This window comes from Rhinoderma darwinii, chromosome 12 (assembly GCF_050947455.1).
Source record: "Rhinoderma darwinii isolate aRhiDar2 chromosome 12, aRhiDar2.hap1, whole genome shotgun sequence".
Taxonomy (NCBI): domain Eukaryota; kingdom Metazoa; phylum Chordata; class Amphibia; order Anura; family Rhinodermatidae; genus Rhinoderma; species Rhinoderma darwinii.
The window spans coordinates 8,264,394-8,282,119 of record NC_134698.1 but is presented as its reverse complement, the minus strand read 5'-3'; the positions used below and the strand labels follow the sequence as shown (position 1 = coordinate 8,282,119).

General features: G+C 46.2%; 1 protein-coding gene and 1 long non-coding RNA gene across 5 annotated transcripts in view; one reads left to right on the top strand and one right to left on the bottom strand.

Moving 5' to 3' along the window:
• Positions 1-16,950, top strand: part of LOC142664914 (uncharacterized) — a 254,020-nt gene extending 237,070 nt beyond the window's left edge. For all 4 annotated transcript variants that reach the window (XR_012851407.1, XR_012851409.1, XR_012851408.1 and 1 more), the window contains exon 5: positions 15,789-16,950. This is a non-coding gene — a long non-coding RNA (uncharacterized LOC142664914). The remainder of the gene's footprint in view (positions 1-15,788) is intronic.
• OTUD7B (OTU deubiquitinase 7B) overlaps positions 4,068-17,726 on the bottom strand; it is a 52,101-nt gene continuing 38,442 nt past the window's right edge. Inside the window, exons 8-11 of the mRNA XM_075844341.1 lie at positions 13,994-14,143; positions 12,193-12,310; positions 9,553-9,637; positions 4,068-7,835 (exon numbers count right to left, since the gene is read on the bottom strand). Of these exons, the coding sequence (XP_075700456.1) occupies positions 6,540-7,835; positions 9,553-9,637; positions 12,193-12,310; positions 13,994-14,143 (1,649 nt within the window). The 3' untranslated portion in view covers positions 4,068-6,539. The remainder of the gene's footprint in view (positions 7,836-9,552; positions 9,638-12,192; positions 12,311-13,993; positions 14,144-17,726) is intronic.

The following is a 17,726-nucleotide window of genomic DNA, read 5'->3' as shown; positions in this document are numbered from 1 at the left end:
GTAGGGGGGGGGGGGGGGGGCGGGCGGGCGCTGGTTCTAATTAATTTTTGAGAATGTTATTGTAAAGTTTGGTGGCCAGATTAGGAAAGGGAAGAGATAGGGGACAATGAGGACTGTAGACTGTCTATGAGTGTTAATGGCATGTAGATTTCTGTATGTCTGCCTCCTCAGGTCATGCCTGCGTATCAGAAAATATGTAATAGTAAAGGAGAGAAGGTTGTGGTCAGAGAGCGGGAGAGGAGAGTTTATACAGAAACTGGGCAGAGCCAGAAGAAGAGCAGGTCAAGGGAATGGAAGTCCTGATGTGTAGGAGATTTAGTAAGTTGTGACAGACCTAGGGAAGTGGTTGAAGAGGCTCTGGCCCCACATAAGTGCCCTATCGTCTCATTAACTAGGATCGGCGCGGTCATGTAGATAAGTGGTTTTGTTTTGAGTAAAACTATCATTTTGGGCCAAGTTGTACCCAAGTTTAGATGGATGTTAATGAGTTTCTTACTAGACAACTGGGCGTGTTTAGCATTTTAACAACTGGGTGTTGTGGAGAGAAGTGTATGAGGCCGACCAATCATTGACCAATCAGCGTCCTGCACTTCTCATTGTTCCAGCACAGCTTCTTTCACTGCACAATCACACTGTAACAATAAGAAGTGTCTGAAGGTGATTGGTCAGTGTCATACACTTCTCTCCACCATGGCCACTTGGTAAACTGGACAAACGCACCCAGTTGTCTATGAAGAAACTCATTATCAATCCAAAATTGGGTAGAACTTGGTCCAAAATGATACCACCCCCCCCCCCCCCTCCTGGTGGCGGTTCGACAACTGCCACTCTGGAGAAAAAAGGCTCCGAGGGTTTGGGCTACAAAGGAGGACAATGGGAGTGAGGGGACAGGGGGAAGAACCCTCAAAGAAGTTGAGATAGTCCTCCTCCCTGTCAGTTTAGTGCTCTTGGGCCGTGAGAGAAGTGAAAGAACATTTTGGCGTATCTTCGGCTAACTAATAGAGGGCTCTACATGGCCGATTGTGTCCCGTCCCCTCGGCTCCCCTAACTGCCTCTTGTAACTGCCAGGACACTTTGTCTACACGACACTTTGACGCCCTCGACTCGTGCCGCCCCTGCACGAGTGCCTTCCCATATGCTACCACTACATTTAAAGGGGAGGAGAAGCACACACCAAGCCCCACTCAAACACCTGCAGCAGCTAATCACACAAACAACCCACAGGAGGGCGAAAAACTCGACACACAACCAAAATTCGCTGATCGCACACAGGACAAATGCTAATGACCAACAAACAGATTGGCCTCTCAACGCAAAACATTCTACTCACTATCAAGACCCAGAAGCAGAGTTAGGGGATGGTCACACGCTTAACTACAAAATACGGCTAAATACTGAGAAGATTTCGGAAAAACTTACCACTCATTTAGAGCCAATTTGGACGCCCAGAATGACAAATGTAGATTCTTTTCACACGTTTTGGGAGGCAGTTTTCTGTGTTCAAGGGAAAAATCACCTCCAAAATACACCACAAGAAGTGACATACTACTTCTTTTTACAGAGCGTTTTTTGCCCCTCCGTTTTTCTCAAGCAAAGTGTCAAATAAGGCTGGATTCACACAACCATGTTACATCCATAATGGACGGAACATGTTTGGGCCAGAAGTCCCAGATTGACTCCTAGCGTCGTACATAACTATGATGCTAGGAGCCCGGCTCCCTGCAGTGTGTTCCGACCGGGACTTCCCGCCAAAATGCGTTACGTCCATAACATGCTCGTGTGAACCCCATCCTAAAGGCTCGTGGCAACAGAACATCGTAATTCCCATTGAAAACAATGGCCAGATGTTTGTAGGCGTATTAGGGGCGACTTTTCAGGCGTAATACACCACAATTACATCTGAAAAGAGGTCATGGCCGCATACCCTTACACACCATCACATACAACTTGCACACTTTGAAAGGAACTGAAGCACACACATATGTTACTGCACCAATGGATTCTTCAAAGCAAATGCCCATCAGAAACAAAGCAGCACAGCACCCACCTGAGCACTTCAGAGAAGCCATCGCTGCACATCCCGCTGCTCAGACCACCACAATTTTGACACTTGCTGAAAGGTTTACTTACCCTGGAATGGCAGATTTCCATCCTAGGAATAGCCAGCAAAAGCTCATCACTTTGTGATCAGTGGGGGTCCAACATGTGGGGAGCCACACCAATCCAGACACCAAAGGGCCACTCTAGCAGTTCTTCTGGACAGCCAGGGGAACCTTCACACAGCCCCACTCAACGTTTGCATCAGGCCAGGTACTTGCAGTCTGGAAAGGCAGTGGCCCCTAATTGTAAGACTTTAGAGCTAATCTGTGACCGATCCACACAAGGGAAGCCAAACAAATAACAGCAGACAATACAGAAGAAGACGAAGACAGACACACACACACACACACACACACACACACACACAGAGCCATCGTTATTTCTAACAAGCCAACCCGTGAATGAAGGGGACATGGAAGCACGATTGTCTGCTGTACAATTTACTTTATTGAAGGCACTTTCGCTAATGACCAACTTTCCATGGAATGATCACGGCTGCCCACTGGGGACAGATGACAAAACCGGACAAAAAAATGAAAATACTAAATTAAATTGTCAAATGGTAAAACCTTGGTTTAATTTTTTGTTTATTGCAATCCATTGTAAGTGGCGCTGCTGCTCCCAACACAAGAGTTTGTTATTAAAGCTTTTGTCAAAAAAAACAGGGGAGGAAAAAACAAACAAAAACAAGTTACACACGGTTACAATACATGTCGTCATGGCAACCACACGCTGCCACATTGTGCTCTACAGTTAGAAAGGTTTGTGCAAATACTGCGACATTTCACCACATTACGGGCGTCTTTACCGATTGTGTCGTCCGTGCAGAAGAGGACGAGACCCCAAATATATATATATTCATATATACACACTTTACACTTAGAACAAGACCAATGTGCAACCAGAAACCAGTGTGATCCGCTCCATCTTCCCGTAACCTGGTCAAATCTGGACACCCACACTGGAACATTTGCATATTTTTAACATTTGAAACGCAACATTGCATTAAAACCAAATAAAAAATTAAAACTAAACCATCAGGACATAGCCGAATACAAAAATACCAGGAATACAATCCACCGCCCACGCACTGGTGAAGGCGGCCATGTTGTAGAATGGCGCTATAGTGACACGTGGTTTGGTGAAGTCACTAGGCCCGAAAATACCAATACTACATTGTACGTCAATTTTCCAAAAATTGCGGCTCTACAACTCCCATCATGCCCCGACAGCCAATTGGATTATTTTAAGCAAATGAAGAGAATACGATTAGTAACAAAATGACTGTAATAAAAAAAAAAAGACAACTAAAACATCAAAAGAAATATTGTTTCGGCTACAACATGGCTGCCTCCGGTACGTGCCGGTGCCTCGTCCAGGTAAAGCATTGCCTTCTGGGTATACAAAAGAATCTCGCAGCTCATCACCATCACTACATACTTGAAGAAAGTGCCTTTTTCAGATTACAAACTTTTTTGCATTTTTTTAAAAAAAAAAAAAAAACAGAAATTCAACTAAAACATTCAAAGCATCGCATAAAATAACCATTTATGCCGCAGTCGTATTTACATCGTGTTTTCATGGCTAAGCTCTTCCAAAAAAATTACACATTGAGGGAATAAAAGGATCAAAAGGTGTAACAACGAAACGGTGAGATGATGAGGATGATAACGGCCACCAGATGAAACGTCAAACACAAGGATGGAAAACTCAGAAAAGGTCATCCTCCTAAAGGGGTTATCCAGGAATCCAAGAGTGATCGACAATCCGTAGGATGGGCCATCGATATTAGAACAGTGGGGGAGTCTGACTCTCCGCACCCCGACGATCAGCCGTTTACAAGTACCTCGGCCGCTTCATTGTTTACATAGGTTTCTTTCCGGTTCACACTTGCACGCGCCATTACTTTTGGAGTGGCTGTGCGAGGTATTGCAGCGCTGCCCTATTCACTTGCTTTTGGACAGCGCTGCAATACCCCGCACAGCCACTACAGAAGTAACGGCGCGTACAAGTGTGAACCGGAAAGAACCCTATGTAAACAATGAAGAGGCTGCAGCGCCCCCTTCAGACAGCTGATCGGCAGGGGTGCCAAGAGTCAGACACCCACCAATTCAATACTGATGGACCAATGTCAATGTTAAAGTCCTGGATAAACCCTCTCATCTTTAAAAACTACAAAGTATAAAAAAATATATCCCCCCCCCAGTCAGTCATAACATTCTCCGCTCTTCACAATAGAGCCATAGATCTTTCTATACAGATTATTCCGAGTGTTTTGTTTATCTGCCAGCACAGAGGTAGTATGGAAGTCGGGGTGAGGGATGGTTAGCAGCTTCATAAAAGGGACCGTCAGCTGTTTGTGGATCCGGGAGAACAATGCCACGCTCCACTGACACTTGTATTGCTGCATAGACTCTCAGGGAATTGAAGGATTGGTGAAAGAAAAACTAGATAAAAAAAGTGTTTTTTAATTCTGGGATAGATCGACTTTAAAAATACTTCCAGTGTCCACAGACCCCAAACAGCGCAGAACTTTCAATCTTACAGTATAAAAATAGTTTCACTTTACAATAAAGTTTCCACTTCTAGAATGACAGAAATGTGACGGTTTAGTACCAAGTGGAACGTTCTGGGTTTTGCTCCAAGACTGAGGACCGGCCCCCTCCCCATGAAATAACTATTCTCCAGCATCTTAGAACTCAGTGTTGTACCGTTCCTCTGTTATTCCTCCTAGAAATGTATGAATAAATGGACTACTGGGTGTTACCAGGGGGTCACTATTCCCCTTATCAAAGGGGGAACACCCAGTTGTCCAATTTATTCCTACATTTCAGAGAGAAATAAAGGTACATTTAATGGCTGGGGGGGTTTTTTTACACAATTTTCACTGCGGCCTTTGCCGAGATGTTGGTAAGTGTGGCAAATCCGTCAGTTTTTACAAAAATGGAGCGTTTTGTTGCAATTAGAAAAGTGTGGCAAAAACTACTCGTGTCATTCCAGTTTAAGGCCTTGTTCACACTGAGTTTTTTTTTAACGCTGTTTTTGACGTGGAGACCGCGCCAAAAACCAACTCCCATTGATGTCAATGGGTGGCGGAGGCAAATTTCTCACGAGCGGGAAAAAACACTTGTGAGAAAAAACCCGTTATACCCTTTCTTCAAGCGTTTCCCTCTCTGACCTCACATTGACATCAATGGGAGGCAGACAAAGCGTTTTTTGCCCGCGGCGCTCAATTGTCAAAGGAATTCCTGAAGGAATTTAGAAGCAGTTTTTTCCGCCTGCAAAAAAAACTCAGTGTGAACAAGGCCTAAGGGTACATTTAGATAACACAACATAAGAGCTCGAAGAAAAGATGCTCCAGAACGGTTATTTTATGGGGAATACAAGTCATTACTAAAACAGACATGTCAGGAGAGGGGACAAGTCGCCGACACTCGGATCATGTCCATAAACCAATTGACGCGGCTTATTGACGATTACCAAATCAAAAGAAAACTGCTGCGTTACATGTAGCAACCAATGAGATTCCAGCTGACATTTGTGTAGTGCATTTAAAGGGGGGTGGTACAGGATTAGAAAAACATGGCTACTTTTTTTCCCCAAAAGAATGGCGCCACACCTGTCTACAGGTTGTGTATAGTATTGCAGCTCGGCTGTATTCACTTCAATTGAGCCAAGCTGCAATACCAGAAACAAAACAAAGACAGGTGTGGCGCTGTTCCTAGAAGAACGTAGCCGTGGTTTTTTTTTTTTTTAATCCTGAACAACCCCTTTAAGTAAATGAAACCTGTGATTCTATTGGCTGCCGTGTGCAACACTTACAATCCAGTTTTGCGCTGCTTTTCAATTACGAGTACTTTTTTTTTTAGACTTCACAATGGGAAGGCAGCCGTTTTGTGCCTGAAAGGAGCGCAAGACACCTGCCGTTTTATGTAGGGACTTGGTAAATGAGATAAAGAAAAAATAATGGGAAAAACTAAACGAGCAGGTCTCTAAAGCAAAGATACCACAGTAACCGGGAATGGATTTATTATCCCTGGCCTAAAGAAAAAGTTACTCAATTTTCAATGCTTAGAGAGGAGCGCTCCCGAAACATCAGAGATTAACTCCTTCCAAATCGCATTGGGAATGGGAGTCGTGAATTTAAATAACAGAACGGGGGAGGGGGAATTACCTAAAGTGCTAAGGAGGCAAACTTGTGAAAATGTGTCATCACTTACAAAATTACCAAATTTGCATTATTTCTTTTTTTTTTCTCCGGAAAATATTTACTTCTAATTTAGGAACAAATATGGAGTTTTCCTTTTTTTTTGCATTCAAAAACAACCATAAAACACTTAAAGGAAAAGTCTGTAGAAACATATTGCATCCTCCCCAATGCTGCCCCCTACTGGAACACTTAATGGATTTTTTTCCAAGTCCAGGATATTTGGAGTCCCTCAAAACCTGTGTATTAAAGCCTGTTTTTCCCTCTCTTTCCGCCTCAGTTCCTCTTTGTAGCAGCACGAGCAGTAGTTTCCTGTTTCAGGATGTCCGTAAAAATTGCAGTGCGTCTGCTTACACTTGGTCTGCTGGACGTTGTAGTGTGTCCGGACTTTGCTGCTGCCGTCAGAGGTCCCTGATCTGGGGTCTGTGTAGTCCTGGTAGCCATTGCTGTGCACGACGCAAACAGTCTGCTCACCCTCCTCCGGATAGACTGGGGGAAGTTCTGACTCGGAAGGAGAAAGCCGGCCAATGTGTGGAGGGCTGGATTGGTACGGATGAGGCCGGGCCTGCATGCAGTGCCGGGGGAGGGAGGCATAGGAGGGCAGATTATTGCATGAGCCACCTGCTACCTGCCGTCTACTGTCATGGTAGCTGTGGGCGTGGGAACTGTCCGATGTGTTGACTATGGATGGTCGGGGGATAGTGAAGCCCCCAGAATAACTGGAAGGTAACGCTCCTTTCATGGCAGGACCGTACTCCAGACCCTGCATCCCATAGTTATTAGTCACTTGGGAATATGTAGGAAGCGGGAGAAGCTCGTCGGCTTTAGGTTGCAACGTGCCGTCCTGCTCTAGTCTCTTTGCCGCGCCGCAGTTCAGGAGCGCCTTTTTCTCGGCCTCCCTCTGCTTCTGCTCAGCTATGAACCTCTCGTGGGCATCGGCCAGATACCTCTGGATCATTTGCTTCTGGTAAGGCTGGCGGTCGCTGGTTTTTAAGAGGCAGGCGAAGATAAACTTGCGCTCCCCTTGCATGGCCGCTCGTAGGATGCTCAGGCTCAGTTTGACATCGTGGCTGTATTTGTAGGGATCGCCTTGGGCCTTGTCCGTCGTTGACTTGGCAGAGGACTTCTCAGAAGACGTGGAGAGGTCACCTTGAGAGGAATCCTCTTTGCTTCCTTTTCGGCCTTTCTTTTTCTTCTCCAACGTGTCGCCTTGTCCGTTGCTCATTCCAGACTTTCCGCTCTTGCTGTGCATTAAGCCACCCATGTTTTTCTTCAGTTTACTGCCCAAACTCTTCCCAAAGCTGCCCAGTTTGTTGGCCACAGAGTCCGCTCGCTTTTTATCTTTCTCCTTGTCCTTCTCCTTCTTTGACTTCTCTTTCTCCTTGTCTTTCTCCTTCCCGGTTTTGCTGCCTCCGTTGCTCGCCGAGCTGCTGCAGACAGACTCTTTGTCGGACTCTCCAGATTCGGCAGCAGACCTTGCGTCATCACCAGCAGATGCGGTCGGGGACTCGGGCTGCGCGAGGGGGGCCTGTAAATATACAAAGAAAATATCAGAACTTGGCTGGAATTCTAGGATCGATTTTTACATCATGTCCTTTGTAGGATTGTAAATGACAGAGTGCACTGACCCACAATGAGCTCTCATCTGATTATCTCCTCCTCAAACCTGAGCCCATCATGAATGTGGAGAATGTATTTGGGAGACGACTACTAAACTCCCTTAATGGGACCCATCAGGCACCCGTGTCTGGAAATGTAAAGCTCTAGCGAGACCTTAGGAGGAGGCATCACAATCTTCCATTTCATTAGATGTTACATCTCCTGGGTTGGTTTTGGGGGGGGGGGGGTGCAGCCTGTTTATTGCACTTTTACTGTAGATTTCTCCATATAAGCAAAAAAAACACAAAAAGCAACAAGTGTATTCTGCATTTATATATCTGCCTATTGTGTTTACGGTCCATCTATTCTATAGCACAGACTTGATTTATAAAGTTCAACATTTTATCCTGCAGTGTTGATCCAGAAGACAAGTAAACAGCTCAACTCATCTATTAGGGGAGGTTTATTACGAAGGCCCTGTTCACATCATGTTTGGCCCATAGGGCTCCTTTAGCCCAGTGGAGGCCAAGAGTGTCCTTTTGGCCTCTGTCATGCTGGACACCCTTTTCTTTTTGGAGGATTGAATAACGTAGTATACGACGCTGTTCCATCCTGAGAGATCCCGCAAAAAAAGCCTCGTATTGTGCGGTATAGGTATTTTTAACATCGGAGCCTACGTGTGACGAATGCCACTGTATGGCATCAGTCACAGGTTTAAGTTAAACGTATACCTCGGGGAGCTTCCCCAGGAAGAACATCAGATAGCGCTCAGCCCTGGGATTCCAGCGTTGGGGAAGCCCCTGACATCACTGTCCATATATGGAGTGCCGCAGTACCGATGCTCTGGCCGGGGACACCAGGACTTAGTGCTGTCAGGGGCTTCCCCAGACACTTCACTTAAATTAGCGCTGTGCCCGGGGAGTTCAGGCGATGTGTCCCGCTGTATGCCTATACAGTGGGACACGTTGGTGCCTTCTGTCGGAGGTCGACTCGAAACTCCTCCCGACTTCCACCTCCGACAGAAGGAAAAATAACGTGATGTGAAAAGGGCCTAAGATACACGCACCAGAATTGTGACTCGATATGATGGCTCCGCACACTACAACCACTGACCAGGAACAGTTCAGCAGGGCCGTTATACTGCGACCCAGAGCCATCTGCTTCCGGACCGACCACTGCATAACAACCGGTGCCCGGAGGCATCCAGAGCAGCTGACCCCATCGATCATATACTGATGACCAATCCTGTGGATAGGTCATCGTTATGAAAAATGGACCCGTGCCCGGACAACCCCTTAAATATGTGTTTTAGATACTTTTTGCACCTTACTAGATCGCTTTGAAAAGGATCTTTAAAATGGGTGTGGCTTAAAATGCGGCAAAATATTGGTCTAAAGTCCAACCAACGGAAGTGTCAAACGTGATGCGCCAAATTGATCATACAGCTTCTTCCACTGTGATAATTGTGTTAGTAAATCTGCCCTATTATGTCAGGAGAATTCCCCGCTTATACAGGGAATGAATCGCACCAATGTAGTGTGAACAGAGCCTAATCCTTTCTAACAAGAAAAAACTTCGACCTTTTAAAGCGGAGTTAAAAAAAACACAAACCCTTTTATTGGCTTCATTAGACGCTTGTCACTCACCTGCATCTCACAGGGCAGGGAAAGCCACGTGACCGTCATGTAACTGTGCAGCAAGTTTAACTTCGCTTCCAATGATAACGTAACCCTAGACACAAAACAACCTGTTACATTACATTTCATATACCGGCCTATACATACAATATATCTATGCTAAGGGGACACCAAACCTAAAGTTGGCAACTTTAGCGCCAAACACCACATGTCTATGGGCAGCTATACTTGAAGAGCCCGGAGGCGACTGCGCGGGGAGCGGCCTGGAGGCGACTGCGCGGGGAGCGGCCTGGAGGCGACTGCGCGGGGAGCGGCCTGGAGGCGACTGCGCGGGGAGGCTCTGCTATGAGAACAAAGTGGCTGCTGTGACTACCGCAGAAGTGGGAAGGGGAGCACTGTTCATATTGGAGGGAGATAGGGCGACATCGCTGTAAAATACTGTAGGGACGAGGTTGACTACAAGTTATGGGTAAGGTCAAGTTCACAAATCTGGTTGAAGTGTATCACCTGACATGTCTGATAACAGAGGGCAATAGATTGTATTCAACTTCACATCCCATGGAGATCTGTTATACTTTACAATATCTTCAAACTAGAATTTTCAAAGGCAGAAACTGAACATCTTCGGTCTCATGCACACGGCCGTGCCCGTAATCACAGCCCACGATTGCGGGCACTGACGGCCGCCCGCATATTCAGGCCGTGCTCCCATACAAAAAGTGTAGGAGCACGGCCCGTAAAAGACGAAAAATAGGACATGCTCCATAATTCCCGGCACGGACACCCATCCGTAGCGCTATTGAAAGGTGTCCACAACCAATAGGACCGAATAGGTCCGTAAAACTGTGGTAGGGTCCGCGGTTTTATGGTCGTGTGCATGGGGCCTTAATGTACAGAATCAGAAAATAACACAATTACCACCAAGAAGTTACCAAAATACAACACAATGCAACAAATGTATTTCATTAAACCAGCCACAAGAGGGCAGCAACCTGGCACGAGTCCATCCATAACCCAATACAGGAAACCAGAATGGTAATATGTAGACACACATAACCTATACCCGCCACACCTGTATGCTGATCAGCACCCAAAGGAGGCTGCCACCCCAGCACCCGCACATGCTTATCTGTGGATTCACAGCTCTAGACAGATTACATTCAACCAAACAGCCCATAGAGACCACACCGGCCCTAATATAGAGTAACCAAACTGTGGTGGTCTACACGTGTGACCAGGTCGTGTGGTGCCCACATGTCTGACATGTGCCCAGAGCAGCCCACTACAGCCACAGTAATACACTACAGCACCCCTCATGGTCTGGGTGAGCGGCTGCAGCGACGAGCGCTCCTATGTTTACATGAAATAATCGTCTGCAGCAGAAAAGCAGATTATATTACCCCCCCCCCCCACGCAGGAGCAGCTAGTGAAACATTTATAGGCACAGACTAGAAGATGACGTCATGCCCTGTAAGGAGAGGAGGCATTGTCCTCTGTCTGCCACCAAAATACGTCCGCACGCACGGGAAAACCTCCAGACTTAATATGCCCCTCAGCATGGGCACGTGGTGAGGAAAGCCACCGGTAACCACGAGGAACATCCAAGAAAAGAGACCCCCCCCCCACATAATCTCCGGGTTTCCTGCTGCTGTTCTGTCCTATATCACAATTTGTTTTCCCCCCCGCTAATGTTAATGAACATTAATCTGAAAGTTACCGTCAGCAGTTCACATGGCGGCACCGACTGCTGAATGGCAAATCTGCCAAGTTGTGCCGTCACCGTTCCCTCTTTCTTATATTGCTGCATATCTACAGAATTGCCTTTCAGGAACTTTAGACAGTTGGGTAACAGCCAACGTGAAGGTATGCTAGAGACCACAATGGGTATATATTCAGAGTTGTCCTGATATGGCTTCCGTGTGCAGTCTGTTGTTTGAACAGACTGTGCGAAGGGTCCGTGGAAAAATAGGACATGTCCTATTTCCGGCCGTATTCACGGATCCCTCAATAGACTCGAGTCTATGAGGGATCCATGAAAACGGGTCCCGCACAGGTGCGGCTCGGACGTGAAAACCGCCACTCGTTCGTGTGAATCTGCCCGAACAGTTTAACTTTCTTCAATGACTGAGCCCCACGTGCCACGCTGCCACGTCTCACACACATCTATGGACTTTCATGTGAGCAACAGATCCATAGACTTTACATGTGAGGGGGGGGGGGGGGTGGCTGAATCGGTGAGAGCATTACAAACATTTAACAATTGTTGTGCTCCGCTGCAGACGTCTCCGCCATTAGTACTGCGGACTAGAATGCGCCGGTGTAAAGAAAAAGCCTGTCCTGGTCGTGTCCTGCTCACATAGGTGCACGGATCGTTACAAAAGACTGACGTTAATGGGGGTAAATAACAAAATCATCGTGGGTGAAAGCGACTGCTCCATCAGATGCCGGATGTACGGAGAAATGCTTCTAGGGGAGAATACCCCCGTACATACAGTACGTGATTAAGAACGCCGGGCCTTCTCTTCTGTCATCACACGTAATCCAACAAAACCCGGCAGATGAAATCAGAGACCATACTGGCTCCATAGACGTCTATGGCAGACCTGACCGTCAGTGGGATCAGGAACTGTATACTTATATACTACGTACCCTGCCAGCCGGACATTATCAGAGTCGTTCTTGCCCCACTCCCAGTCTTTTCCAGGATCAACTGCAAAGTGCACTGGTAGTAACTTGTGCTGAGAGTCCGTCAGGGGGATGAAAGGCGCTGCGTGTATACAAGGAAAGAAGGAGAGAACGTCAGAAGCAAATTCACAATATCAAAAGGACATTTCTGCTCCACGTGGACGGTTATGAATCCTACAGCGATAACAACACTACTGCGAGCTGCGACACCGCTGATGGCGTCAGACTACGCAGAGCTGCTTCTCCTGACCACGAGGATGTAGCGGAGATTCACAGTATCGCAGGCTTCTCCCATTCACTTTACTGTGAATTACCACTACATGCGTGTCGACTATTCACAGTGAGCAAGGATAGGCCATCCGGAGGATAGGCCATCAATTTTTAGGGACTGGAAAAACCCTTTAATATATATCTTTCTGTCTATACTGAGATTAGATGATTTGAAGTTACAGGCCTAAAGCCTGAGGCTGCACCACTGAGACCTGTCCCTTCTGATTTCTGTCCGTTGCAGTGATGTCATGTACATTGTGTGGATCCAAGTCAACAAACAGTGATATTTCCATCCTGCCTGGCTATAGTGGTATATGTGAGGACAAGGTCGACGATGAGAACACTGCACCCGACAAGTCACGACAGGGTCTTCATTCCCGTAACTCCATGTGATCAGATCTCGGCGTAGAAGGAAGATATTAGAGACCGGTTTCACATTTTTACATGTCAACCTAAAGGAACTTTGAGGCTACATGCACACATTGCAGAATGTGAGATGGAAAATCTGCAGCGATTCCGCAGGTAAACCCCACACTTAAAGGAGGACTCCACCTTTTTTTTTTTTTTTTTTTTTATTGCACCCTCCATTTGTACATTGGTGCATCAGTGGGGTGCTGTGTGCACAAATACTCGATACGTCGTTTTTCGGGTCCTGCGCCGCTCACCTGGTCTTCCTTCTGACCTGGTCCGGAATCGCTGCTTTTGAGTAAACCGGAAGTCAGGCTCTCAATGCATTCCTATGGAGCCTCGTTCTGGCCTCGGTCCGGCTCCCATAGGAATGCATTGACTACCTGATTTCCGGTTTACTCAAAAGCACAGTGACTCCAGACAAGTCAGAGGGAAGATCATGTGAGCGGCGCTGGGCCCAAAAAAATGACACGATGCGGGGATCGGTATGTATTTCTGCACACAGCACCCCACTGATACATCAATGTACAAATGGAGGGTGCAATTAAAAAAGAAGTGGAGTGCTCCTTTATTGCTGCGGGTTTTTATGCGCGGATTGTAACTTTTGATGTGGAAACAGGTGCAAATTTTATGCTGCAGATTTCAGTGATTTTCTTTTCCCATAAAATTTGCAGATACAATTCCGAGACTGAAACAGAGAAATTGACATTCTACAGATTTTAAAATCCGCACCACAGGCCGATTTACCGGCGGAAACTTTCTGCAACATAAAGAGGCGATTACGTGAAATCACATTTACTTTGCTGGTATTGTATTACGCTGCGGAACGGTCACCAGAAAATGTGCATGTGGCCTAAAGGGGTATCCTCCTCACACACAGGGAGGGCATATGGCCATGATAGGTCAATTCTGAGATCCAAAGGGCTACAGCGCTCCTTGCCACCCCTTTAACTTCTGGCATGTCTCCTCTAAGAATACGGATCCAGACAATTCACTGATTTCCAAGCAGAACACAAGATTAATGTCATTCTGCAGAACGGATTTAGTGATTTCATGAAGCGTGACATTTAGAAGGCCTGGACTGTACCTTGTTCCTTGCTCTGGTCACCCTGTTCCATGGATACGAGGGCAGAGAAGTGGGCCTGGTCATACGCCAGAACAAGCGGAGAGCAGTGGCACTTGTTAGGTGGGACCTCCAAAGGAAGGTAGATTCCTCCAAATGGTATTGGGGCAAATGCTGGAAGTAAAGAGAACACCAGGTAAGGTAAGAGTCACACAATACAGTTGGAGCAGCTGGGCGGCCGGGTTCTCATGGCGGTTACGGCCGCAACTACCCGCAGCGCAGCTGCTCGGAGGTCGCCGACACTTTTACACTATTACAATCTGAATGTTCCTTTTTGGGACTGGGGAGGGGAACATAGATTGCTGTACTCATGAATGGACCAGAAGCGGTGACGTATTAATAGAAACGTGGGGTGCAGATCATGTGCTGGAGGAGAGATTAGAATATTTTTGTTCTTTTGCTTCTTTCCTGGGGCTGGAGGAAGCTGGGAGGACATGATCTGGAAGGAGATCACAGGTATAATGATCTCATGTCTGCAGGTATTAGATCATTCTATTTAGCTGGGATCTGCATACAGAGGACACAGATCATGTCCTCCCCGCGTGCTCCTCTCCTACACGTGAGTTGGAGGCGTATGACGTCATAGCGACATCACTCGTTTTCATGGCAACGGCTCCAATGCAGAAAGGAGGCTTCTTGCTTTTGGGTCCCACTGCTAAGCACAACTTGGAACATTGTGTTTTGCATATTTTGTGACAAGTAGCCGATCATTTCAGCTCCGCGTCACTTCCAGATTACGCTATACCGCGTGATCTGCCAGCACCAGGTGTACTTACCCTCCAGCTGCACGGGGCGTTGGCAGTGTACGGGTTAAGGAGCAGGTAATCTATACACATAATCCACAGCGAGGGAAGAGAATGAACACCAGCAGCTTTTGGGATCAGTTGTGAACGTCTCCTACACCATAAATCAGTCCCTGCACCTTCTGTATAGTGACCCTGTGATACTTTGCTGGTGTCCGGCCGGGAGCTGCAGGATCGTGGCATTTTGCCGACTATAGCCGGGTTCACACACCACAATCAAAATGCGTTTCTTGCAGTATTTCCGCACCACTTTGCCAAGATTTTCGCAAAATTGCAGCAAGAAAACACATTTCAAAGAAAAAAAAAAAAAAAGATGACGACAGAACAGAAGCCCGGCCGCTCAGACTGACGATCACATGGTTTATGCAGAATTGTCCGCTAAGGTCCTCCTACACAGACCAATGATTGGGTGATCAGGTCATATGAACGCTCGTTCCCGATTTATCGCCCGGTGTAAACAGGACGAAGATCAGACGCTCGGACATCGGGTGATCGCAGCTTTTATGCAGCACTAAATATCAGAGATGTCGGCAGAGCGTCTCCCTGTGTAAACAATGCGCTGCCGACATGATGCAGATGCCTGGGAGCGAATGGAGTGACGAGCGCCGATCGACAACCTGTATTGTTGATCGCCGCTATTTTTATAAATGGCAAACACGGGCGATATCTGCCTGTGGAAAACTATGGCTGGATTCACATCTGGCAGATTTTGTTGCATAAATTTCTGCGAAAATCTGTTCTGTTCATCTGAATAGAACCTGTAAATCCCGGCACCTGCTGCAGAAAACCACATTTAGATGAATGGAACCGATTGTCAGTAGCAGAAATTTCTCCAACAAAACCTGCCGTGTGTGACTGCAGCCGTATGCAGACGGAATACGCGAGACCTTCTCTAGTGGTAATTTTCTTTATTATCCTACTCAGCCATTTCTGATTTATTTTTATCTTCCACACAGGCAACAGATACTGGATGGCCACTACTACTACCACCATCATCATCATCATCATTACAGTGCCAAGAGGAGTTCTCACCCAGCTTTTGAGTTAGGAGAATCGTTAGGAAAAAGATGAAAGCCTGCAACTGCATGTGAAAAAGTGTGAACATTGTCCTGGCTTCTAAAGGGTTAAAGAGTATTGCCTACTATTTTACGGCTTAGACATAGAAACAATCTATAGCTGCACTCACTATTCTGCTGGTGGAGTCACTGTACATACATTACATTACTTCTCCTGTACTGATCCTGAGTTATATCCTGTATTATACTCCAGAGCTGCACTCACTATTCTGCTGGTGGAGTCACTGTGTACATACATTACATTACTTATCCTGTACTGATCCGGAGTTATATCCTGTATTATACTCCAGAGCTGCACTCACTATACTGATGGTGGAGTCACGGTGTACATACAATACATTACTTATCCTGTACTGATCCTGAGTTACATCCTGTATTATACTCCAGAGCTGCACTCACTATTCTGCTGGCGGAGTCACTGTGTACATACAATACATTACTTATCCTGTACTAATCCTGAGTTACATCCTGTATTATACTCCAGAGCTGCACTCACTATTCTGCTGGTGGAGTCACTGTGTACATACATTACATTACTTATCCTGTACTGATCCGGAGTTATATCCTGTATTATACTCCAGAGCTGCACTCACTATTCTGCTGGTGGAGTCACTGTGTACATACATTACATTACTTATCCTGTACTGATCCTGAGTTATATCCTGTATTATACTCCAGAGCTGCACTCACTATTCTGCTGGTGTAGTCACGGTGTACATACAATACATTACTTATCCTGTACTGATCCTGAGATACATCCTGTATTATACTCCAGAGCTGCACTCACTATTCTGCTGGTGGAGACACTGATGATCAGTGCAGGATAAGTAATGTAATGTATATACACAGTGACTCCACCAGCAGAATAGTGAGTGCAGCTCTGGAGTATAATACAGGATGTAACTTGCACACTGACAACTTTTTATGCACCTTTAATCCCTTAATGACCAGCCTATTTTAGACCTTAAAAGGAACAGTGTCACCCAAATTTTTTTTTAATATGTTAAAGATGTTAGTGCTTTATTAAAAACGTTTGGATTAATTTGTGTTACTTTTTTTTATTTTTACACTTTTTCTTCCCTATGGGGGCTGCCATTTTTTTTTCCATTTCTGTATGTGTCGATTAACGACACATACAGACATGGAATACGGCAGCTCCAGTCCCATAGGGACTGCGAACAGGGCCCGTTCCATCCACTATCGTGTACGCCGCTGTGTGGGAACGGCGCATGCGCCGCTCCCACACAGTTCAATTTGAAATGTGCGCCGTCCGGCGCCATTTTCCTGTGGACCGGAAGTCGCGGCCGGACAGTAAGATTACTACTTCCGGTCGCGGCTTCCGGACTTGTGCACATGGAGCAGCGGCAGCAGACGGAGCGGACGGACCGGAGGGAGCGGCAGTGACTGGAGCAGGTAAGTTATTTCTATGTATGTTCGTGTTTCAGTGTGTTTTACTACTGTATGTAAACCTTCTACACTGTGTGTTAGCTCAAAAAATGGCGACACACAGTGTAGGAGGTTACACCATTCAAACCCCTCGTTTCTCCCGGCACTAGCCAGGATAAAGGAGGGGGAGATTCTGAGAGCTCACTAGAGCGAGGGATTTTTACCCGATTTTGCAGCATAAAGCAATGCTGCAATTTTGGGAATGGCTCCATCTAGTGACCAGCAATGGGAAATATTATAAATTGAATCCAATTTATAATATTTCCTGACTCGTGAAAAAAAAAATATAAATTTGAACAATGTTTAATCACCTACACACTAATTGTTTACCTAAAAAAAAAAATACATGTTTTGCTAACAACACATTCCCTT